The sequence below is a fragment of the Convolutriloba macropyga genome, chromosome 12 (genome assembly GCF_964194025.1).
Source record: "Convolutriloba macropyga chromosome 12, txConMacr16.3, whole genome shotgun sequence".
In the NCBI taxonomy this organism is placed as follows: Eukaryota; Metazoa; Xenacoelomorpha; order Acoela; family Convolutidae; genus Convolutriloba; species Convolutriloba macropyga.
The window spans coordinates 45,641,036-45,660,876 of record NC_134479.1 but is presented as its reverse complement, the minus strand read 5'-3'; the positions used below and the strand labels follow the sequence as shown (position 1 = coordinate 45,660,876).

At 35.1% G+C, this 19,841-nt stretch overlaps 1 protein-coding gene across 4 annotated transcripts in view; it reads right to left on the bottom strand.

Annotated features, from left to right (window-relative positions):
• The window catches only part of LOC142351017 (protein tweety homolog 2-like), a 54,705-nt gene that overhangs the window by 17,300 nt on the left and 17,564 nt on the right, over positions 1 to 19,841 (bottom strand). For 2 of the 4 annotated variants that reach the window (XR_012760934.1, XM_075403063.1), the window contains exons 8-11: positions 14,440 to 14,580; positions 10,314 to 10,534; positions 9,948 to 10,052; positions 9,169 to 9,343 (exon numbers count right to left, since the gene is read on the bottom strand). Coding sequence is in view for 3 of the 4 variants with exons in the window: in XM_075403063.1 (XP_075259178.1) it covers positions 9,169 to 9,343; positions 9,948 to 10,052; positions 10,314 to 10,534; positions 14,440 to 14,580 (642 nt within the window). In the remaining variant the exon portion in view is untranslated. Of the gene's footprint in view, positions 1 to 9,164; positions 9,344 to 9,947; positions 10,053 to 10,313; positions 10,535 to 14,439; positions 14,581 to 19,841 lie in introns of all 4 variants that reach the window. The other 2 variants (XM_075403064.1, XM_075403066.1) reach the window with 1 other exon arrangement.

Genomic DNA, 19,841 nt, shown 5'->3' with positions numbered 1-19,841 from the left:
AAATAAACATCTTTATGAATCCATATTTACTTCACAGAGGTCACCGACCGAAAAAGTAGCGTTCAATTTCCTCTCAAATACGTAAATTTCACTCCCATTATATTACATTACTCATACTTTTCCAGCAATCAGCTCATTATGTTGGCATCATTTTATGAAAAGCTGACACGAGAAAACCCTCAAGGCTTCAATTAATTTTTCTGTTCCCAAAATAAAATTCCCATTCGAGGCCTCGTAAATAGCAATGCATGAAAATTTGCTTTAACAAGTTCTACTTGTAACCGTGTCAGTTTAATTCTAAAATTACTTTAAATCTCTTACGCACTAAACATAACTCAAAGCATCAAGTTATACTTTTTCAGTAGAGCTGTGAAAAACGAGGGCAGAATGCCCCCCGCTCGAAATTAAATTGATTACACGCCCTATTTTTCCCAGTTCCCATACATAGCATTGTTTACATTGTATTCAGAAAAATGTTTACAAATTTTCAGACGGCAAAAAACATTTTTTTTTACTTAAGCGTGAAAAAATGCTTTCAAATAATCCCTTAGGAGAACTTTGGGCTTTTAATCTTACCATTTTTCTTGCAGCGTATTTTTTATTCTCTGCTTTCTTTTTTTAAGCAAAACGCACAAGATAAAAACGCGAACATCCTTATTTTTTAGGTCAAATAATGCAAAGTAATTACGTTTAAGAAACAAAGAAAAATCGCAATTTCCGAACATCAGCGAAACGTTTTGCTAAGTCGGCCAAGATTGAAAAATTAGCGACCCGAATTTCCCAATAAGTACTTCGGGTTCTCGACCTTCTAATCTAATGCAACCTATTTCTAAGAACACAGTTGATCAATACTTTCGGCTGACTGCGCCCAAATGCGTATTCACCGAAAATTATCCTATGCTTATTTATAGATTATGGTAAGAATAACATCCAAAACTTCTTTCTGTTTTCTTCAAGACCATAAAAATGTTCCTATTAAACACAGAGACGCAACTTCTTTGAAGTTGTGATCGGAGCCCGAAGGTTCAGGTTTCCTGGTAATATTAAAGAATTCATAACTAATAATAACTCAGTTTATTATCTATCTTAATTCACCAGATTTCACACTGTTTACCTTGGGCTAATCTAGTGTCAGCAAATTAAATTGTTCACGCCATTAAAAAGATGACAATATTAAAGATGTTTGTCGACCTTTAATTTTAAATCATTTTTTGTGTAATTTCTGCTTCATTGAACGTCGGAATTATGCAACGAATACCCACAATGGTAAATGTAAAATTATGGCCCAAAGGTGATGTCAATAATTTCACCCACATTCAACGAAGTACCACATTCTAACCCACATTTTACCACAAAATCCTCCCATAAATAACCCAAAATTACCCTAATAATGACCAAAATGCACCAGGTTAGGACAAGGAAAAAGCATGAAATTCTACATGGAATAAGTCCAGCCCTTCATTTGGCGAGAAAAACAAAAAGCAATTCCAGCATTAACCGAAAAGTAGGAAAAAATGAACAGTGTGGCGGAAAATTTGGCCTTATTTTTTAAAACAAAGCACGATTCCATATCAGCGCAAGCGGCTAGATATATCCAGCTATTTTGCTTACATAGCATGTGAGAGTTACGTAAAATAATAAAGCATAGTAACAATAAATATGCTTTCACTGAAATCAACACAAACCTAGCTCACACTTAACAGATTTTTAACAGAACCGAAATTAAATTTGGTACCATAATAACTTCACATATTTAGCTCAGAAAGTTTTTAAAAATCTAGGGAACAAAAAATGCGTGTTCCTTGAAGAGAGAGGATACATATTTATATCGATGATTATTAGTGTTTGGAGACAAGCGAAATATCGGCTAATTTGTCCAACTTTAAACACAGGAAGACTTTTCCTTAAAATCTTAATTTTCAGCATGGAAAAGGAAAGCGGACGAATACACAAAATATATCTTTCCCTCTATTCATTCTTAACTGTTAAGAGTGCCTTCCATTATATATATCCTTGGTCTCCTCAAATACAAGAGAACATGGATAAAAGTAACGAGTACAAAGTACTTGAAAAGGAACCGGAGAGAAAATTGAATTAGAGAACACGGTCACACGAAATAAGTAAGAGTACGATCGATCATAATTTATAACAGAGTTTTTCGCACTCAGTTATTATAGCCTAACGATATCTGAGCATTCAGCACACATTAGGAGAAAGAAAACCCCAAAAAATAACACCACAAACCAATTCTTGTTAATATCACTTGAAATTTTTGATAACACTCAAATTAAATTGAAGTATTTTTGCTCTGGCGAACATTGAAAAACAGAGATGAACTTGCCAAAAAAAATTAAATTTGGAACCCAAAGAAATCATTTTGTCCATTTGGAGGGAGAATTTTTTCACTCCAATCTCCTTAATGAGTCAGAGCTCAACTTATTTGCGGTTAAGGCACCCACGAAATGCAACTTTTAGTCCGTGTAGTCCCTTGTATTGCTTTGATTTGTATGTTCAATAACTTAATACCCATTCGCCTACGTGTACTTTTCCAGGGCACCCTAATTTTAATATTAGTTGTCCACTTTTATAAACTTTGTACTTGATAAAATTTATTTCGACATAGTTTTGACTCAAAAGTAGTAAACATAGGAAAACTACTTGTGGCGCTAATAATTTAACACCACTGTATATAAACTTTCCAAATAAAAATGTTTGGAGGTCATTCAACATAACTTTTCTGAGACCGAAAATGGGCGCTAGTTTCATATGAAGAAAGGCGTTAAGAACATAAGCGACTGACGTCGCATGAATGGCTCTCAAAAGACAATCAGCGGCTACTAATTTTCTCAGGTACTTCAATTAGAACTTATTATAGACCACTGGTAGTTTGAGTTGAATGAAACAAATTTTTGGCGCACTTTCAATTTGCCTTCCGGTGGTAAACTGCCGCCAATTGAGTTCAGCTGATTTAAATTGTAAACCAATCCAATTTAGACCACGCAAAACTCTCAAAAAAAAGTGAAAACATACCCGGCAGATTGCCGGAAAATAGCCGCCGTTGATTCCAATAAGCATGATTGGGATTGAACGAATAGAATATATTGAAAAAAAGAGATTTTTGTACAAAAATATTTTTAAGTCCGATTTATTTTGATGGCATTTCGTAGTTGAACATACTTCTGTTTCTTAGAGAGAGGCTACAGGGGCTACTATCAACACCAATAAGCATTAGAGGGGGTAACTAAGACTTATAGGAACGAAGTTCAAATAGCGGATGTTCAACTGATGTTCAAATTCACTTTTAGCAGAATGAGAGAATAGAGAAACTAGCCTAGAGAAGTCAAAAAGATTTCACGCAAAATGTCGAAAAAGCGGCAAAATGGTAAAGCGAAAAAAAGTTTGACGAAGTAAAAAAAAATACGAGCGCAATAATAGCCGGCTGAGAAGATGAGGGCGGATATTAAAAAGACAGACCAAAAAAACTCGTCGTCTTTTCATTGAAGGCTGGTATGTTATATTTTGATGCCTCTATTAGTTGCTCTCAAATAACCTCAATTTAGAGTGACATATACCCATTTGACCTTATCTCTTTGAATTAAAGTAAATAAAAGTCAATTTCAAAGTGAGGAAGTCATTTTTGAGAGTGAGGTAAGTCAAATGTGACCAAAAATTTAACCACGCGAATGAACAAAAAAAACTCGCTCCACTAAGAGCGAAAAATGCAGTCACGCACGCAATTCAGTTGAAATTGCATGACCGAATGAACAAAAAGTAGTTTTTAAGTGGTTGTGACGCCATATGGTCGTAACAAAAATCGCGAAATAAAAAACCAAGAGAAGGCCAATATTAGCACCGGCTATCGTTGTGCGGCTATTAATATGCAAATCTAAACAAAATTCACTATATTAACAAAAAAAACCCAAAGCCAAAAAAATACATAGCTGGGAAAAAAAATCCGTTGATCCACTTGACGCAAATCGGGATGGAAACAGAAAAGATCAAGCAAGAGCTAGAAATCGACAAAATTTTTCTAAGCGTCAATAACTTTTCTAATTTGGTGTGCAGTTTCAGTTAGATCCCAAATTACACTAAGTTCATTTTCTAAACTAAATGCTCTTAAGCTTAAGACTAATGCCAGCTAACAACCGATCTAATGAAATTGATAACCTGATGCACTATGACTCAATGACCGGTTTTTATCGGTTTATCCCATTTCTTCTGAACTTCAACGTAATCACTGCATTGCAGAAGTGAGAGAGCCAAGTCAGCAGTCAAACGTGACTTCTGTAAAACGAACAACGCGATCAAAATAGGGAATTAAAAAACACAGCAGGACAAGTCCAAAGACAATTCAAAGATTTTTCATTGAGTAAACAAAGAACCAGATCTAGAACTATGAACGGTTTGGAAAAACGAATCAGAAAATTCGATTAGAAAACCAAAACATAGCCGGCAGATTGACGGAAAAAAGTCACCGTTGAAGCGCTAGACCCACATCGAGATTGAAACAGAAAAAAAAAGATAGAAATTGACAAAAAATTTTCCTTAGTTTAAAAAATTGTTGTCAATTTTGCTACAGTTTAAAACTTTTAACAACAGTGTTATTGGTTTTATTTTTAAGGACAGAGGATGCATGTAGATTGGTTTTATCCGAGTTTTTTTGGTTAATATGTTTCCCCAATTTGTCGAGTTTCAGACTTATTAAAATCAAAAATGGCTCCCCAAAAACGCTTTTGTATCCCACTTATTTAAATAGTTTAAATATGCCAAGTAGAGACGTAACATATGCTGTCACAATCTCCGAAACTACGATAAGGGATAGTTGTACTTTCGCTTCCTATAGAGTTTTCTGGAATTAAAATGTTGCCGTTATTTTTGAAAATAACAATCATAAAAATTTTGGATTTATTGAAATTTTTCATTTCATAACTTATCTATTCTGCAAACATATGGAAAAATTAATTTTTACGCACAGCAAAATCAAGGCTACTCATCTCGAATTCTTACAATCAATAAACATTCAGATTATACTGGTGGCGTCTTTTTCGAAACATTTGGCATTTTTGTTTTGTTTATGTTGATTAGTGACGTGAATTCTTTAAAATGAAATCCCTACAATTGAAAGATTCTATTTACAACAAAGTGAGGCCAAAAGAATGTATATTATATCTTCAGACAAAAGCTCATAGTTTTTATGGCTTTGAGAATGTGTTTTCGTAAACATTAATTGATTTCGTTTTGACTTTATTTATCACTCTTTTTGCAGCCTCCTAACTTCTTCTTATTAATCATAGATCCAATTGGGTTCCTTAGGAGCTATAGCCTACTACCTTAACCTACACCATACCTTCAGTTGTTATCTAATGCCTCTTATAAAATGGAATATAATTGTTTAAATAGAATGTCAGTAGAGTTTTGAGTTTACCAATTTTTATCCATTTTCTATCCCCAAGTAGCTTAGTCAACTTATACAGGGCAAAACTTACTCAATGTCAAGGAAAAATACTTTCTATAGTGCTTATATATGTAACTTATGGTTTCTTGCCTTTATTACTAAGAAATTTCAAACAAGTTTTGCGATTTTTGCTTATATTTGGGGTTGTTATTTGTTAACTTTTCAAATCGTCACATTAAACACGACTCCACTTTGCATTGGAAGAACGCTAAAAAAACAAACATACCCGGCAGATTGCCGGAAAATAGCCGCCGTTGATTCCAATAAGCATGATTGAGATTGAACGAATAGAATATATTGAAAAAAAAAGATTTTTGTACAAAAATATTTTTTAAGTCCGATTTATTTTGATGGCATTTCGTAGTTGAACATACTTCTGTTTCTTAAGAGAGAGGCTACAGGGGCTACTATCAACACCAATAAGAATAAGAGGTGGTAACTAAGACTTATAGGAACGACGTTCAAATAGCGGGCATCTAAAATTGGGCTTTATGGGTTTATCCCGTTTCTATTTCTGACTTCAATTTTTTATACCGACTCTGTTCATTTTGAATTGCTTTGCTTAGCAACTGATGTTCACTTTTAGCAGAATGAGAGAAGAGAGAAACTAGCCTAGAGAAGTCAAAAAGATTTCACGCAAAATGTCGAAAAAGCGGCAAAATGGTAAAGCGAAAAAAAGTTTGACGAAGTAAAAAAAAAATACGAGCGCAATAATAGCCGGCTGAGATGAGGGCGGCTATTAATTAAAGATTTAAATGAATAGCCATAGTTCCAACGTCTGCGAAAAAGTTCTCTCGCAAATTTCTTTCAGTTTATGGCTAGTGGTTTACCTATTTTATTTCCAATTTTCGTTTCCATTGTCTTCAACAAGTAAACTAGTCTCATTATTGACAGGGCTCATTAAGTTTGACTGACGTCTATAGAGCGTACAAACTTATTCTCATGAGAACTTCGTGACTTTTCGATACTGGTCAAAATTAGTGATTTTTTTGTCTTCCACAAATACCCTTTACAAAAAAGACCCAGATAATATCAAAACCAGCAAAAGAACTGAAATCCATTTCGTCAATTTGAAGTTTTAATGGTTTTCAAGGTCTTATAGTTTTAACTTTTAACTTCAAAAATGTGGTTTCGATAAAAAAAAAGTTTGTGCAAATTTGAGTTAGATCGTTGCTTTTCGTCGTCTTATGATTCGGTCTCCCTAATAAGCACAATTGGCTTCAAGAGCAGTCAAAAAAGCTTTTGTTTTAAGTGGAAACGTTATGGTTTGTTTAAAAATTTGAAAAGATTTTGTTATTATAGCCCGCAAATTGGCAGAAAAGCTGCAAAGAAATAGACTTGCGTGCCGTATTAAAGAGATACAGTTATAATTTGAAAAATTTATCGACGCCGCTCAAAAAACTATGAAAAAAAATTCAGCGCCAAATTTAGAAAGCTTGCTGAAACTAATTTTGCAGACGCCATTTCATTTGGGCTCTTATTACACATATGAGTTCTTTTGACCTTAAACTAATTCAAAACGAACTTAAGTTTTAAAGTGCAAATGTTATTTTATTGAGTGAGGTAAGTCACGTATGATCAAACTCTAATCACGCAAAGGACCTAAAAACTTTTGATGGAGATAGTGAGAAATGACTTCAAGCGCGCAAATGCCGTTAATGAGAGGAAGAAGTGATTTAGAAAATTTGACTCTTTCAGCTTTGCTGTGTGAACAAATGCAAAACGAAAAAGTGTCAGACGACGAAAAAAAACAAGATCGCCACAATATTGCTCCGCTTAGCTTACACTGCGCTGCTATAAATCTGTGGATTATTGAGTTTCGTCACTTTTGTTTTATTTCATTTAGTTTTGTATCATTTTCTTGGTAATGACAGGTCGCATTCTTTTTATAGTGAATCCAGATCCCATTTTTATACTGATTTTTTTTTAACTATTGGTTTCTTGGCCATGATACTACGCATTTTCACAACAAGCCTGATTTTTAGATATTTGCCCATTTCTGTGTTGTTTGTTTCCTTGCAACAGTTTCACACAAATGGGGTAGCTCAATTGACGTTGAAGAAAATGCGATACTGAAGATATTCAATGTTCTCCACAATAGCTTTTAAAGGCTGCTTCACCGCTTTCTTGTCATATTTGTTTTTTTTTTCGTTTTTGCCTTTCTCTTTGTAGTCGTCTGACATAGTATGGATAAAGACAGATCCTAATTGCTTCACATTATGTATAAATTAAGTTTCTTAATGAGGGTGGGTTGATATAGATTGGTTTTAATCAATTTGAAATTGGTTTTTAAAAATAGAAACGTATTTTTGACAATTGCCCCTTTTTGCTCTTCTTTGTCGGCCTGTTACCGAGTTTCATTATTGACAGGTGTCGTATCTTATCAAATAAAGATCTTATGATGTACAGGTTAATTTATACAGTTCGGGTTTTATCTGATTCCAGTTTCAATTTGTTATTAAGTGCTTTTTATATATAGACATCGACTTTAGATCGTAATTATTGTTTGCTATTATTTGGTTTTTGTTTTTTGTCTTGTCCAGTACTCTCATTAATAGCAAGTTTCATCGGCCCTCTAATCCGGTATTATTGTTTTCACTTAGTTGTCTGTTGAATGATATGTGAATTTCTACCTCTTCCTCATTTGGTAGACAATTAAATCAAAACGTGGATGAGCGGGGTCGGAATATTATGTTCGAACGCACATTACCGAGCCTCCTTGTTAGTTTTTAAAGGTCATTTAGAGACTGAGGTAAGTCATTTATGATCAAAAACTTATCACATAATTCAGATTGCAATTCACTTCAAATTATGGTGTCACGTACACAAAAGCAGCACCGTGATCATATGAACAAACCACTCTTTTGAGGTTTGCGCGTGAACAATTTGACCAAAAAGCGTCAGACGACGTTACAAAAAGAGCACCGCAATATAGCTTCGTGCAGCTGACAGCTTCGTGGCTATAATAAAGTAGTTTAATGTGATAAATTATCAAGCATTCAGACGACCCGCGTCAAACCATTAGCGGAAGGAAGCTTTGATAGTGAGTAGGTTTTATCATAAGGAGCCAAACTTTACTAGGCGAGAGGAGGTGAAAGTAAATGGTGGGTGGGCAGGGGCTCGTTTGGAAAGGAAATAGAGGAAACCAACAGAAAAAATTCACACTTGGAGACGAGTAAAACTAACAGAACTATCCAGCGACTTCAAATCTGGCTTCACCAGTTTATCCTGTTTCTCTCGACAAGTCGAATCGGTCAATCGAAAAAACAATTTGACAGAAATTCGCGTAAATCCGTAGACAAACCCATCTGCTTGAAAGCACAATCTTGACCTCTCCAAAACACATAACGACACCTCGCAGAGCTTAAAATAACTTTAGAAATTGTAATACTTTTCGCATCGTTTCAAATGCCCGAAATAAACAAGATCTTTAAAACTTGAATTTAATCTGGTTTCTACTTTACCAATTTACTTTACTGATGTTGCAATTGCCTCGGTTAGAATATGACGATATAAAATGCACAAATTGACAATTCTATGTCGTTATATTTTGATTGAAATGACTTATCGCCCATCATATTAGCCTATTTGTCCATAACGTGCAAACAAGTACATGGCTCAAGCATTTTTATGCAAAAAAAATCTTGGTTCATGAGGGGGGGGGGGAGAAAAGGTTACGATTTCAGCAATGACAAAATAAAGTTCCCACCTACCGAGGGTGGCGGTGGATGTCCGGCTTCTCTTGAGGACCCAGCAGCGGTTGCCGCAGGACCCAGTCTGTGGTAGTTTCCCCCCGCATACATGCCGTATCTGCCATTGTCATGCCTCATTCCGGTTGTTCTTCTGTAGGGGTCATCCAGCTGATCATAGGAACCGGCACAGTATTCACTGAAACATACAATAAAAATTCTAATTGGAACATGAACACGGTTCAGGAGCCGTTTAACAAGTTAAACAAACTTCGATCCAGGAGGTCGAAATTCTTTCAAAGAGTAGATTTCAACATCTACTTTGTATTTTAATTAACATTTACATTCAATATGATAAATGGGTCTTGAGTTGTACAAACAGTGCAGGTTTGCACCTGAGAAATATCATGTTGCCAATTGACCGAAATAGTTCTGGGCAAACAGAGAAATATGACAAGTCTAACAACTATTCCACTGGGGTATAATGCATTGACACCGATTGCTTCTAGACAGTAGTAGAAATGAGAGTAGCAATCAACCTTTCCTTCTTAGTATTGAAGTTCAAATTTACTGACAAAAGCATTCAACTATTACATCTGTCGACGGAAGGGTTCAAATCTAGGACTTTCGATGTTAATAATTGCCCAAAAATTTTCGGGCAAGGAACAAAGAACGATTGTACAGACGCAATACCATTTAGTGCATTAGCCGAAGTCGACCATATTTGCACATGTACTCTATTTTCAGAAGTAATAAGACTAGCAGTGATGACAGTAGTGTAGCGTTGGTAAATTGATACTAACGCGTGTCTGTCCATTTGTCCCCAGGTACATGCTGAGAGGATGATGAGTATGAAGAGACAGATGGCCGTGATCAGACCAGCCCCAAACACAAAGTCAACTCCCTCCCTTAAACATGACACTATTCATGCATGAGATCTGCATTAAGATTTCTCAGTGAGTAAAAAAGCGTTCCGTTTTAATTACCTCGCTCCATGTTACACTTTTCTCAAATGTTAATAATTTTTGAAGGAGTTTCGAACGAGTAATTCGCATTTTTTATTGCATTATGTTGAGAGCAACTACATAAAGGCGACCAAGCTCAATTCGCGATTTGTTACAAAAAAAATTGTGGATACGACCATAATTTACAATCAAAAATTGACTAACAGGAACGTGTAGCAAACTGCATTTAGCCCTGACACCAGATTCCTGTGTACAACTGTACACTCTGTTTTGCTCATTGTAGCGTCTAGACTTGCTTTCACTTCTCGCATATTCTGCTCAACCAGACCAAACATGAGTATAATTGGCTCAACCTGTGCTTGCTTCTTCAATTCAATCAGAGTCTTGTTGCTCTCGTCGTACTTTTCAAATGCCTTCTGAAGATCCTGAAACCGAACACTCACTTGAAAGTGATGATCATAGTATATTACCCCTAAGCAGGCCTAGCGCAGCTTTTTTAATGAATAGTGAAATAAGCTTGACCTTGAATTAAAGGCTCCCGACTCGACAACAAAGATCATAGAATAATTGATAATAAGGTGCTTAATTAAGATTGAGATAAAATGAATCAATGATATAAACGCTCGAAAGCACTTAAAGCACTAGTAACAAGTTGAAAAGCATCCTAATCAGACACTTAACGCATGATTATTCCCATATTCGAAAAATCTGGTAATATATATGCGAGGCCGGTTTTTTCTTCAATCTAATTTTCAATTTTAGTTGCAGCATCGCAGAGAAAAAAAGGAGAAAGATCATTTTGTATTCCTTTGAGTCGTCTAGTTTTGCCTGATATAAAAATTTTTCAAGTTATTAACAATTCGAAAACGGAGAACACAAAAATTTCGAAAAGGAAAATTGAGAAGTAAAAATGAATATAGACCGAAAGTTTGGTTTTCGAATTTAATTCAACCGATTTCCATTACTACGTACAATTGAACTTTGCCATTTGCTGACCGCAAAATAAATTGTTTCTCAAAAAGCATTGAAGTGAGGCCACCCGTTTCTCTGGCTGACTTGTCTTGAATGTAAACAATGCGCTAAGAAAAATAACTATCTAGTTCGCGAATAAATTCAGACATCGACCGTTTTCATTTAAAAGATATAAATAGAAGGATACATTTTAAGGAAAACCAAAAGTTTTTCAACTCAATCTTTTTTTCTCTGGATCTTACAATCAACGCAAACTATTCTTCATCAATATAGTAGGTAACTTTTGAGATAGTCGAGAATAGGATCTAGAAAACGTAGCTGGCAGATTGCGGGAAAATAGCTGCGATAACTTCGTAGACATGTAGTCATAAAACACCTGTGAAAGCAATAAGACTTAAAAAACAATGAAAAGAACTATGATGTCTCAACTTGATTTAGACATAACTTTTTTAGAAGTTGCCCTCAAATAACCTTCAATTAGAGTGAGACATCTTTTGATTTTAACTTCTCAAACTAAAAAAATCCTCTTGTATGCCCAAAAAATCACGCGCATGAACAAAAAACTTGCCTCAAAACCTCAATGAAAGTAGAAAAGACGTCAGGTACAAATCGTCAAAAAATTTCACGAATGAATAAAAAGCTGATTTGAAGGGAAGGTGATCTCACAGATCGTAACAAAAACCTTGACGGCGAAGGAAATCAAGAAGTCTACTAATATCTCCCCTCAGCTACTAAAACAGCCCGGAATTTTGAGAAAAATTTACAATACTCCATTTTTCTAATTTCTAGCGTCAGTTTTATAAACGATTTCTCGTTTGATCAGAAAATATATAATTGAAAATCCGAACCAAAATTGTTTTTGACGAGATATACGAAATGTTTAGATGAAAACTCTTTTAAAGTCTTCATTTACTCAAATCGATTTTCACATTTTTTTTCTAGTATTCGAGGAGTAACAAATGGACAAATTTGGTTCATTAGATTTTAAAAATGGAAAGGTCAACAATTTTTCTTGAAAAACAAAGATTGTAAAATTTAATCAACTCCTCTATTCTCTGAGCTCCTTTTCCTGTTCTTTAAAAACATCTTCTTTCCTGTTCTTTAAAAACAAAATTGCTAAATATCAAGGTACAGAAAACTGCCCGAAATTCGATCACAAAACAAATATTTTTCAAACATTTTCTGTTTTGTTATTTCTAAAATCAATATTCGAATTCAAATTTTTTGTTTACCAGCTTTCATAAAGATCAGATAGAAATATAAGATTTAAACAAACCGATTCTTGTAGAAAACAAACGGCTAAATTTTGAAAGCAAAAAGTCACAGTATTTAATGAAATAATTTTTTTCTGAATTCAATCTTTCTGAAAAAAATATTCTCTGGTTTAGTTAAGTGTATGTATGCCAGAAATTCAACTTAGCACAGCATTGCTGCCCATATCTACCACATTACCATATTCTGGTCTTTTTATGTTGAGCACGAGTACAATCGTTAACACATTTTCTTGAAAGGTTTTCACTTAGGGTTAAAATGTTCATTTTCTTTCGATTCACCCAAAATCATTCTTTAAGATTGATATAATGCCTTTGAAATGCGAAAGTAAACTTTTTCAATAGAACTGATTTCCCCAGAAGTATATTTTACCTAATTCAAACTTTTCTGTTATTCCAACTTTCCCACCAAAATTATTCCTTCCTCGCAAAAACGCATTATCGTTGTGTACTTTTCAAAATCAAAGAACTTTATACGTTGAAGTGTATGAGTAGATGTTTTATCTTTTCTGATCCAATTGACTGACGATTGACTGGTTTTACGCTTTTGAGATGGTTCGCTTCTCTTGTTGAACACAGAGTTTTATCGGAATCATTTTCTATTTTTGAAAAGCACTTTTGTTACAATTTTATCAAGTTGATATTTGGAATTTCTTTCAGGTACATAGTTAGAGCATGGTACTCAAAATTGGTCCAGAAGAAAACTTGTTCTAGTTGCTTCAGGATAATCCAAAAAAATAAGTCGTTCGCAAGCATCCGCTAAGGCACGTAGGAGCATTCTGTGCTACGCACGGACTCGCACGAGGCGTCTTGTAAGGACAAATATAAGTTCCAATATATTGCTAAAACGTCACTTGTTAAGCTCTAATGGTCAACTCTGGGCGAGACTGGATTGTTTTCCAGCATAACTTTGGAAGAAAATCTTGCAAGACGGTGCATCGTCTCTTAAAATACCAATCGAAGTCAACTGGACAACGTATAAAGCATAACCGACTAACGTCGGGCGAATTGCCCTCAAATGAACTGCGAGCGGTGTGTTTTGGCAGTAGCCAACTGGTGCTTAGGGATGTTAGAATTAGGATTTTGGGGAGGGGGAGGGTTAAGCAATTATAGGGGGGTTGGGTGAGAGGTCTGATCGGGAGAAGGGGGTATAAATCGCCAGGTTAAGGAGAGAGAGGACGGGATGAGTGGTCGATGGAGGGAGGGGGGTAAAACCGCCCTTAACACCATAAATTTATGTCTCCTCGAAACAGTTTCGGTGAGAGGCATAGTTAGACTTGTAAGTCGGAAAAGAGCCCGCTCAGCCACTTAATGCCCTCTGGGTTTCACCTGTTTATCCCGTGTTTTCGAGGACGAAAAGATGAAAGCGTCAGATGACAAATTGGTCAAGCGAAAAATTGCATAAAAAAGACAGCAGTACTAATATATAATGAGCGGCAAAATTAGGTTATCACCCCCTATTTTCACAAAACAAAAATTCAATTTTTGAGGCATTATCACTCCAACTTTAAAATGATATTTTGAAAAGAATTTATACACTATTGATCACCTACAGTAGTCCTCTAGCCTACCTATGAATTTCAGTTAAAATGCAACATTCACTTACCAGAAATCACAATGTAAAGTTGATAAACCTCATCCAAATTTCACAGTAAAAAGTTGTCACAAGATCAATTTTTTTACATCCTTTCTTTTTCTAATGTTAAACACAAGTGCAATATTAGCTATAGTTGGACAAACCTGAAAACATATCAAATCTTGTGACAAATTCTTTTTACTGAAACTTGGATGAAGTTCATCAACTTTACATAGCGATTTCTGGTGAGTGAACGTTGAATTTTAACTGAAATTCATAGGTAGGCTAGAGGACTACTGTAGGTGATCAATGGTGTAAAAATTGTTTTCAAAAGGTCATTTTAAGTTGGCGTAATATTGCCTCAAACATTGAATTTTTACTTCGCGAAAATATGGGTGCTTGCTTACTTTTGCCATTCGGTATAATTGCTAAAAACTTGTTTGAGAGCAATTAATAATCTGATTGGTTCAATTGAAGTCGAAATTATGCTTTTAAAGGGTGAGGTTCTTACAGATGAGTAGGGGTTGTTTGGGCTGATCTCTCCTGGGATGACGTGCGGGGGACAGTTGAGGAAATATGCCATGTCAGTGCGACTGAAATCCGTTTGGTTGTAGAATACGTCATGTGGTTCCATGCAGAAGTCACTCACGCCCTAAAATATAATAGAACTAATTGTGTTCACCGTGAACATAACATTTGTTTCTATAAACATGAGTTTTCAAACCGATGAAAGCCCTCATAGCCTTCTGAGATATAGCACTAGCCAATTAAGATATATACAGTATAATAGGAGTTTAAAAAATTAATGTTCTCGGCCCTATTTATTCTGTGAGAGAAGGAAACGCCACACGAAAAATATCCTGGATTCATAACTGTACAAAATGAGATATAGGAACCGTTTACCGCATTCCCATTCAGAAATTAGAAATTGCCTCCCGTTACCCGTTAAATACGAAAGTGAAGAAAATTTAAAGTCTTCGCTATATACTTCACACATCTCAGTACACGCCCGATTACAATGCCCATGAAAATGGTAACCAAAATAAAAAATTCTAGAGATTGTTCATATGTCCACTTGTCAACAAATTATTTACTCGGGAAGGGGGCTAAAAGAGACGTCTTAGTTATATACGGTGAAGAAAAAAAAAAACAAAAAATGCCCGCGTATTTCAAAAGAACCGTTCCAAAACAAGTGCTATATTGATGTGTATTAGTCATCATTTATCAATGTACATCCATAATTTCTCACATTTTGCAACAACTTTTCAATGTATTTTTTTTTACAAATTTTCGTTATTTTTATGCCCAGTAGACAACAAAAGTAGATAAGATATAGACAAATAAACCGCAAAAACTAACGCGGCATCACAATTGTCCTTTTCCCAAAAATAAACACGTTACGTGCTCTGCTGTCATAAAATTACCTTCCTAAGCGATTGCGCATAGTTTATCCACGTTCGATCGATAGCCTTATTTATACCACATCTATGCAATATTGCTCAGCGAAGCATGAAAACATCAAATATGACCTTTTGCATTATTTATAATTCGCGGTTTCCAACATTTCTGTCTGAAAAGACTACTTCATATTCTGCAATGTATTGCTACTACAGCACGTACGGTTTAAAGAAGAGTATTTAGTATTCTTAAGGATATACGTATATAGTTATTGCAAGGTATACGGCGACGGTTGGTTATCTAAGGATTATGGATTAAGATAGGTAGATTAAAATAGAAAGACGGAAAAAAGGCGTAACACTTAGACGTTCTGGCGACCGGCCTAAAATCTTTATGACTTGCTCAAAATCTGACAACCTACCTTTAAAAAAAGGCTCCTAATAAAAACGTTTTAAATTTTACAAAACTGTTTTGGCAATATTTGGATGAGCAGCAGTTCGTCGATATATATCAGGTCATAAAAAATTCATGAGAAACTGTCGGCTTATGATGGCGAAAATATCAGGATCTTTTCAATAAAAATTGCTGCATCACTTAATTTAAAATTTCAGGCGGATCATTTCGAAGTCTCATTTGTTGTGAAATACTGAGTCATCACACAGAGTCAAAGACAAGCTCAATTAATATTTTTTGGCTCAATCGACTTGAACTGATTAGCTATAGACTGCTATTGAAACCTAGGGAAAAGTGAATGTTAAAATTTGAACAGTAAGTATATCATTTGAAAATCCATTGAAATAAATAGATAGATCTAGAAAAGGCCGACAAATATTTATGAAAAAATCTTGACTTAACATAATTTAAATTTCAAAGTTTTATAAAACATAGTTAAAAATGTCGGCGGTTTATTGTAATATATTTAAAATAATGTAAATAGCTTTTACGAACTTTTCCTCGTTATCAACGAAACGTAAAGATTTTGATTGTTGAACTATACGCAATTCAGGCTTTACAATTTCTCTCAAAACATAAGAAAAATGAGCTTTAAGGCTAAAAGTTTCCTCCTTTATTACAACGGGCATATGAGATCCTACAGTTAAGCAAAAACAATTGGCAATTGCCCACTTTAAGTTATTTGTGTTATAAGTGTGAATGTAATTTCACAACAAAATTAAACATAGCCGGAAAATAGCTACCGTTGACCCGCTTGACGCACATTGAGATTGAACCAGAAAAAGAAAACAAAAACAGATACAATAAGAGATAGAATTTTTCCAAGTGTGAAAATTTTTTTTGTGCGTAAATTTCGCATATTCGGTTAGACTCTAAAATTACACTTAATTCGGCTTCTAAACTGAACGCTATTAAGCGTAATATTAACACCAGCTAGCATTCGCTTTAATGAACGTTGATAACCTAATGCACCATGACTTAATGACTTTATATGTTTATTCTGTTTCTTTTGATCTTTCAATTTTGCTCTTTTTACTTTGATCGCATTCACTGCATTGCGTAATTCAATACAAACAAGAATTTAAAAACCATACAGTTGAAACAGTGAGTGAGGTAAGTCAGAAGTCAAACGTGAAAATCGTGACTCAAGTAAAACGAAAGACGTGATCAAAAGGTAAAGCGAATTTGGATCTTTTCCGTTTGTGCCCCCCCCCCGTACCTTATGCTCCCCAATTACATAGCACGTGCTATTACATAGTAAATCACTTTGTAAAAATATGGCACGTGCGTCTGAGGGATGCAAATATTATGCACCCACTAAGCTAGGGGGCACAAACGGAAAAGATCGCGAATTTTTTTTTAAAAGGAGAGCGCCCAAATAATAGCCGTTCAGAGCCTGAAGGCGGCTATTAAAAACTGGCGGTTATTGAAAGAGAAAAGCAATTTTTAACTATGAAATTGATCTACTAAATTGTAATACCTTCTATCAGTGAATATGCAAATGTTTATGAAAGATCAAGATCAGTGCAGATGTTTCTGAAAGATCACCCCATGGTGATATAAATTCGAAAAACTTCAAACTTCTGTTCAAATATTTGCAAATACGAGGACTCCTGATTTTATTTTGCTCCAATGGATGGATCTATTCTGATTTGACCCTTCTAAGTATTTTTTATGACCCCAGTTACAAAATATGTAGTTAAATAGCATGTTACTATTTAACAAAATAGCACATGCGCCTGGGGGTCATAAAAGATTTATGCTAACTAAGCTGGGGGGGGGGGGGGGGGGCAAACAGAATAGATCCCAATGGTTTGTATTTTAAATACCTCTAAAAAGAGAAATGATTTCGTCCCCGGTCCTTCAGCTGTTATATATTCAAAAACATGACCGACAAGAGATTTCGGGATGCTAATCTTTGAACGCAAACAAGAAAATCAACGAAGAGCACACCTCGAAAGACACCTGAGATTAAGCATTCAAAAATTATATACTTGCAAATTTCAAGAACGAAGTTACTGAACATCAAAGGAAAATAAAAAGCAGCAAATAATCCAAAACCATCACACAAAAGTCGAGCCACCTCAGCTAAGAAAATTTACTGGTTTAACGCTTTAATTATTGAAACTGTCTGTTTAAAAATCTTTCATGCGCAAACTATTTTGCAAAAAAATATAATTGGATATTGTCTGACAAATTGATTCCAAAACAGGGGCCGAGTTGCTAATACTAGCAAACCTACTCTTAGGAAGGGTAGCTTAACTAAAGGAGCAACAAACTACTCAAAACAAAATCGGATCTGCTCCAAAAATAAACTCTACAATGCCAAACATCGGATCATAACGACTAATGTGGGTCGAAATGGTAAAAAAAACTATCAAACGAAAAATCGGCAGAATGAAAAATCGCATATAAAGACAAGCAGGAATAATTTAATTGATACAAACAGTTTCTGAGAGCAGTTAAAATGCCTTTATACAAAAATTGTATTCTAGCAGTTTGCTCCCTGAGCATCCAAAATTGTGTTCTCGATATCAGTACAACTGTAAAAACTGCACCTTGACTTGGTCTTCGGAGTTACAAGAAATCTGCCAGAAGAAGAAACAGATCGACAAAAAATTGCAAGAGAACAAGGAAGGTTTCCGGAAATCAGTTGACTCTTGCAAACAAACAACCCAGCAAAAATCAGTTGACTTTTGCACACAAACACTCAATAAAAAGCAACCCAGCAAAACAGAGTAATGACTAATTAATGAAAGAGAAAATGCATTTGGCCAAATTAAAAAAAAATACATTTGACAAACTTTTTGAATTGAAATTTGCAACAAAAATCTGCCTCAAATAGTGCCTGTAACTGTTTGCAAGCTTCGGAGGAGTAATTCTGATATTACAAAAATTAAACGTAACCCACTATTGTAGGAAGAATAGCTTTCAAATAAACAGCTGGTGGTTGGGAATTAAAGTACAATTGCTCTATATCTATATCTGCTCTATATCTGATCTATAAATATGATCTATATCTGCTCATTCCATTAGAATTTCAGAAGTGCCGCCAATTATGTTATACTGTTTTAAACTCTGAAACGTAATTGACTGACGTCCGTCTCGCAAACGATTGGCAACTGGGTTTGTTAGCAGCTTACTGGGCTAAGCGAAGTGAGGGATCTCAAGTGAGGAGGACGAACAGTTAAAGGGTCAAAAAAATTATCAGACAAAAAATCGGCAGAACGAAAAATCGCATAATATAAGATAATTGCTATGAACTTTGTTCAAGAACAATTAACAAGCAGGACTAATTTAATTGATACAAATTTAGATTTTGAGAGCAGTTAAAATGTATTCTAGCATTTTGAGAGCAACAAAAATTGTATTCTAGCAGTTTGGGTGCTCCGTGCATTTGACTAAATTCAAGAAAATACATTTGACAAACTTTGATTTGAATTTGCAAAAAATCTGCCTCAAATAGCGCCTGTAATTGTTTGCAAGCTTCGGAGGAGTAATTTCGGTAATACAAAAATTAAACTTAACCCACTATTGTCGGAAGAATAGGTTTCAAACAAACAGCTGATGGTTGGGAAATAATGGAAAAGTGGTGCAACAGGACGGGGATTACCTAAGGGATCTGAGGTTCTTTTTATTAGAGCAAATTTAACAACGCAAGATATAAATTTCAAAAATATGATCTACTTCTGCTCATTCCATTAAAACTTTAGAAGTGCTGCCAAATACTGTTTTAAACTCTGAAACATAACTGACTGACGTCTGTCGCAAACGATTGGTGAGCTGGCTTTGTCAGCAGCTTGCAGGGCTAAGTGGAGTGAGGTCTCAAAGGGGGTGGGGGGTGAGTAGGACAAACAGACAAATGTTCAGAAGAAAAAACTCAGACGAAAATTAGGCAGTGCGAAGATTCACAGTAAACAAAGAGGACCTCAAATTTGTTGCTTGGCCATTTGTGGCTGAAGGACAGCACCGTGGAAAGAACGTATTCAAAACTTTTATAATGTTGAGAATGTGAGAAACGTGATAGACAAATCGCAGTTTTTGTGCGGTCCTAGTTTCGGA